This window comes from Pagrus major, chromosome 1 (assembly GCF_040436345.1).
Source record: "Pagrus major chromosome 1, Pma_NU_1.0".
In the NCBI taxonomy this organism is placed as follows: domain Eukaryota; kingdom Metazoa; phylum Chordata; class Actinopteri; order Spariformes; family Sparidae; genus Pagrus; species Pagrus major.
In genome coordinates, this window is record NC_133215.1 from 15722771 (window position 1) to 15728136 (window position 5366).

General features: G+C 37.3%; 1 protein-coding gene across 1 annotated transcript; it reads left to right on the plus strand.

Moving 5' to 3' along the window:
- Positions 1–1888: 1888 nt before the first annotated feature.
- odam (odontogenic, ameloblast associated) lies at positions 1889–4059 on the plus strand. The gene is made up of 9 exons (XM_073483306.1): positions 1889–1948; positions 2036–2071; positions 2169–2216; positions 2297–2542; positions 2631–2684; positions 2776–2898; positions 3616–3652; positions 3881–3939; positions 4024–4059. The coding sequence occupies exons 1-9, from the start codon at positions 1889–1891 to the stop codon at positions 4057–4059; spliced, it is 699 nt and encodes a 232-aa protein (XP_073339407.1).
- The last annotated feature ends 1307 nt before the right edge of the window (positions 4060–5366 follow it).

Genomic DNA, 5366 nt, shown 5'->3' on the forward strand with positions numbered 1-5366 from the left:
GTGGCGGACTCAGGATATTTGAGGGGCAAGGGCAAAAAACATAAAAGGGCACCAGCTGATTGTGGTGGGGTACCAGTGCGCTGCCTGTTACTAATGAACCTGTTTACCTGTGGAATGTTCCAAACAGGTGTTTTTTCCCAGTTGTTGGCAGAAAATCAGAATAAGCGAAATTTACCAAAATCTATTAAGTTATAGTTATAGTTAAATATATTGTTTTCGTACCATTTTCAATTAGAGTATATGTCAAAGAGGATTAGCAAATGATCACATTCTGTGTTATTCATATTTTCTCAGTTTTTTGCAATCGGGGTTGTACCTGTTGTAAAGAGAGTAGGCATAACAAACTGTTGCTTTGGCCTCTACCCGTCTCAATCTTTATATTAATAATAATTATTGTGTTGTGTAGTTTTCAACTGTGGTATTTGTAAGCACATATTGTACTTTTACTTCACTACATTTGTCTAATAATTTTAGCTAGTTTGCAGATGCGATGCTGTATCAAAGCCAGAGAGGCCCATTTTTTAAAAAATGTATTTATTTGATAGGAAATCAGATAAAAAAATAAAAAAACACAGATAACATTAAAAATGCTATATATGGGATCTGTTAATCGGCCATTAACTTTTACTTGTACTTTTGATACGTAAGTACATTTGATGCCAGAAAATTACTTTTGATACTGATACAGTACATTTAATATCAGATGCTTTAAGACTTTTGCTCAAGTACCATTTATATGAATCATGTTTTTTGCATTATGTTGGTTTAATTGCCTTTTAACTTATCCGTATAGAATTGTATTTATTTGAACAAGCACTTTGTAACCTTTTTAAGAAATGTTCTATATACATGAAGATTATTATATTATTATTATTATTATTATTATTATTATTATTATTATTATTATATGGGTGACATTAACTTTTATCAAAGGCATATCTTACCATGATATCTTTACTTTTACTTAAATATGAATTTTGGGTACTTTTTACAACACTGTATTTGAGTAACTGCATTTCTTTTTTTTCAAACAGATTGCCGAAAAAAATCCATTTTAAAATAAAGTGCCCGCTGTCATTTGCACAATCCGCAGTCCAGCTTCTCCAGACAGACTCACAAAAACACACACCTTTCCATTTTTTGCCCTCAGCATCAATCCTAACTCATTAAAAAATGAAGCGCAATGATTGACCAATTAGATGCCAAAATCAGTCAGAGCAAGATAAACAAGTCGTGACAAATGTCTGATTATAAGCTCTCAGCTCCTGTTTTCCTTTTTTTTCTCATGACAGAGACAAAAATCCTGTCGGCCTCAACATCTGTAATTACACCCTGAAACGCTGCACTTTAACATACACACATAAAATTTACTTAAGTAGAGATATAAGGAGTGAAATATGTACACAGGCCTGCTAAACTGGATGTCATTTGGTTCTGATCCATAAAAGCAAACAGTCAACGAAAATCTGGCGTATAATGAACGTCTTAAACGCAAAATATTTCGAATTCATATTCTTTAGAGATTTGTTAATGACTTGACGCAGACCATGTCACGGCGTTTAGAGACATGACTTACACCTAATGACATACTTAGCCGTTCTGTGTTGTAAGTGTCTGAGTCTGTTGCCATGAGAAATGTCTGTCATACTGACCACACATTGTCTGGATCAGTTGGCAGTGGACTACAACAGCTCACATGGACAGGGTTTAAAAGGGACCTGGACAAGGTGAGGAGGCACGCAGACAGTGAAAGCAAGAAGCAAAGAAACGGTAAAATCATTTTCTAACGCTCATTGTTTCAGTGAAGTGAAATGGTAAAATGTATTTTCCAAAGCTTGATGAAAGTATATGAATTCATGGAGCTTATTTCTACAGCCTGTAGGACATCATGAAGCTCCAGACTGCCCTTCTGTTGGTCTGTCTATTCAGGACAAGCTTTGCTCTTCCAGTAAGTTCGCTAAAATACATGATTCTCATATCTTTTCAAATGGCTGAGACGAGTAAGATGTCTTATGTTTTAATGTTTGTTTCACAGGTTCAGATTGGAATTCTTGCAAGCAACAGTAACGAGGTAAATATAGCCGTTAAAACTTTCATGTTTGTGGTTGCAAAGTGAAACTCCAGGAATAATATTACTAAATTTAATGCAAACCATTTTGTGTGCTCAGATCCTAAGACTGAATGCATTGACTCTCGCAGCTCTTGGACAAGCACAGGTACTGGATGTTTATCAACATGAATAATATGTGCACAAAAAAAAGAAAATGCAAACTGAACCGGTTCCCTTCTTCTCCAGGCGTCTTCAATACTACCCCAGTTTGTGCTGCAGCAGCAGCCTGAGGTGCTGCTCACTCCACAGATGGTGAACTTGAACCCTCAAATGGCCGGTCCCTTTGGCCCCCAGGGGCCCCAGATGTTATTCCCCAACCAGGGCAACCAGCTAACGCCGATGATCTTCCCCAATGGCCAGCAAGAGCAGTTCGGGCCTCCACAGGACCCCAATGCTCCTAATATCCCTCAGCAGGCCCAAAACCCTGTTCAGGTACAACAAAGCAGCATGGAGATACAGTGATAGTGCTCTCCCATAGGTCATGTGGAGAAATAAACGATTGTTTGTGAATGTCTTTTAGATGTTTCCACATTTCCAGTTCCCATACGGATATCCTCAGTTCCCCAGACAGCAGGTATGAAGTAAAACATATTTACCTGTCGGCAAATCTCAGTGGGTTTATTGAGACACTCACTGCAGATTTAAATGGATTCTATCATCCACAGGGCTTCAATTACTTTGTGCCTCCTTACGCGTATCCTCAGCAGAGGAACACTGCGGTGCTGCAGCCCAACAACGGTCAGCAAACTCTGGAGAGAACCACACAGAGACCACAGCTCCCTCTGCAGGTGAGACATGCGAGATGACATGAAGTAAAGAGAAGAAGGGGCCGTTTTTTGTACGTGTGTTGCTCAACAATTGTGATTCCATTCTTACTTTTTATGAAGATTTGTCGGCATATAAGTGTTCAGTACATATAAACTTCCCTTTGCCTCTTTGAACTAAGGTTAAGAGCCGAAGCAGCAGACTGTAATGACTAAAGACTTAATTATAATAACACAGCTGCGGATGTTGATTCATGTGCGGCGACTGTGATGCAATGTCGACAGTCTCCCATATTAACCACAGCTGTCTGTCTGCTTTAGCTGTGGACTGCTGAAATCATGTCACCTCAGTCATTTCATCAATAAATAAGTGTTAAGTAATTGTAAAGTATCTGCACTGCTAACTGATACCTGTCACAGCTTATAAGGTTCATTGTTCAGTAAGACTGTTAATTAAGTCTAATTTATTGTTTGTCAGTTTTGTGCAGACGTTGCATTTAACATGCATGTCATAGGTGTGGTTTATTTGCATATACTGCATGTTTTTAGATAAGATAATCTTTTATTAGAAATTTGCATTGTTGCAGCAGCAAAAGGGATAGCAAAATAAAGATAAACATTAATAAAACCCATAACTAATAAATGAATAAAAAAGCAAGTTTTGAATAAGAGGAAAACACTTATTATGTATTTACTTTTTAATTTTGTGATGTCATTTTCCTGCGTATCTTCCCATTTTAGCAAGCTTCGCAGCCTAAGGTGCAAACAGAAAAAGTGAGTAGACTAAATATTTTCATATACATGTTATCCTTAATATATATATGCACTTAGACTTTGCAACAATCCTGTGCAAATTCCTACTTGTATCCTTTGCAATCCAACTCTCTGTACTATACTATGAATACCAATGGAAGAGACATGTGTGCACCAGTTAAGTTGAATTTCTATGTTTTTGTAACTTTCTATAACTTTCTATATCAGACGTGGCCACAGGGGACACACAAAGAGTCGACTACAATCCCTCCTAATCCTCGTGGAGATGCATCCGGCCCAGGGATTGATGAGGTATCATTTAATACAATGATGCTCAACCATTAAAGCTTTCGTACAATCATTTTTTTTAAACAACTGTTTCTTTCTTTTCTCCAGGGTACCGCTAACTTCCCCTTCTTGTTCGAGCCTTAGACCTCACCTGGGAAATAACAACATGATCAGGCAAACATTAATTTTATTATATTTGGCCACAGTCGCTCATTCTTCTGTAAAATGTGCTGGAGTGTGTGATTCTTCTAAATGCAATTTATTTGGACTCAATTATTTTTGTATTACATTGAAACTGTCTTGCTCATTTCAGGAATCTGTCCACACTTTCACAATGCGACAAATAAAGATGTTTGCCAAACTCATTTGTTCAAGAATTTTATTGTGGTACACAGAAGTTGTGCTTTTACGGGAAGATGCCGAATTACACGAGTCATTTCCCAGGATAAACCACAGAAAAGAAAGCCATAATTTTCTTGAAAGTTTGCTCATCCAACTTGTAGATGATGGTGTCTTCCTAGGGAAATAGTGACAGAAGAAAATGTGTCAGCAGCAGCATCAGGGTTATTAATCACAGTTAGTATTGCCATTACCACCCTCACCTTTTAAAGTTGTCAGTTATCATCTTCTGAATAGTCTTCCTCTTCAACGAGCTCAACGGGGTCCATCTTGAAGGTAAGAAAGTTGGTCAAATTAACCACACAAGCCCAATTTCAAGTTAAAGAAATGTCAGTAAATGTGCTAAAAAGGACTTCTATTAATAGGCTGATTCTAAAAAAATTTACGTACTATCTCATTTCAATTTAACCTGAAGTAGAAGGTATATGACTGAAAGATTTGCTGGTGATTAAATAACTGCACACAACCAGAAAGGGCCTTTAAGAATGGCTGCAGGAGATTGGTGATGGGAAGCAATAATTTCACATCTTAGTGACAAATGTTAGATAGAAAATAGATTCAGGCATATACATGGTGCCATGTGCTTTCTGTACTTACACATTTCAGAAGCCCATACTCAATGGAGACTTGGTTCTTGAATTTGAAAAATGAGAAATTATGGTTATTATGGAGGACAAACAGTCAGCACAGACATAATCTTCATACTTTAGTAGGCGAGGAGATTACCGGCTGTGTGGCAGTGTAGTTGAGCTTCACATATTGCTGAGATTGAGATGAAGAGAAACAAAGATCAAACTCAGAATAATTATCTTTAAACCATATGATTGAGTAAAAAATAAGTCTCTTAAAAAAACATTTCACAGAAATTAACATCAACATACCTGAGTCTTTGGACGCCCGCGCAATTCTCTCTGTGTAAAAAGCAACAGCGAAAATCAAACCAGCTGAGTGACACTGTAATAAGTGCTTCAAAAAGTTAAATTACTTTTTATACCATTTGGGGATGATGAGGTCCTCTTCCAACAAGCTATGGACAGATTGTTATTAGTCAT

Excerpts from the sequence above, each read along its gene's own strand:
- odam (XM_073483306.1), top strand. The coding sequence starts at position 1,889 with ATGAAGCTCCAGACTGCCCTTCTGTTGGTCTGTCTATTCAGGACAAGC. Across the intron at positions 2,543-2,630 it reads AGGCCCAAAACCCTGTTCAG|ATGTTTCCACATTTCCAGTT; the intron begins GTACAACAAAGC and ends AATGTCTTTTAG. Across the intron at positions 2,685-2,775 it reads CTCAGTTCCCCAGACAGCAG|GGCTTCAATTACTTTGTGCC; the intron begins GTATGAAGTAAA and ends TATCATCCACAG.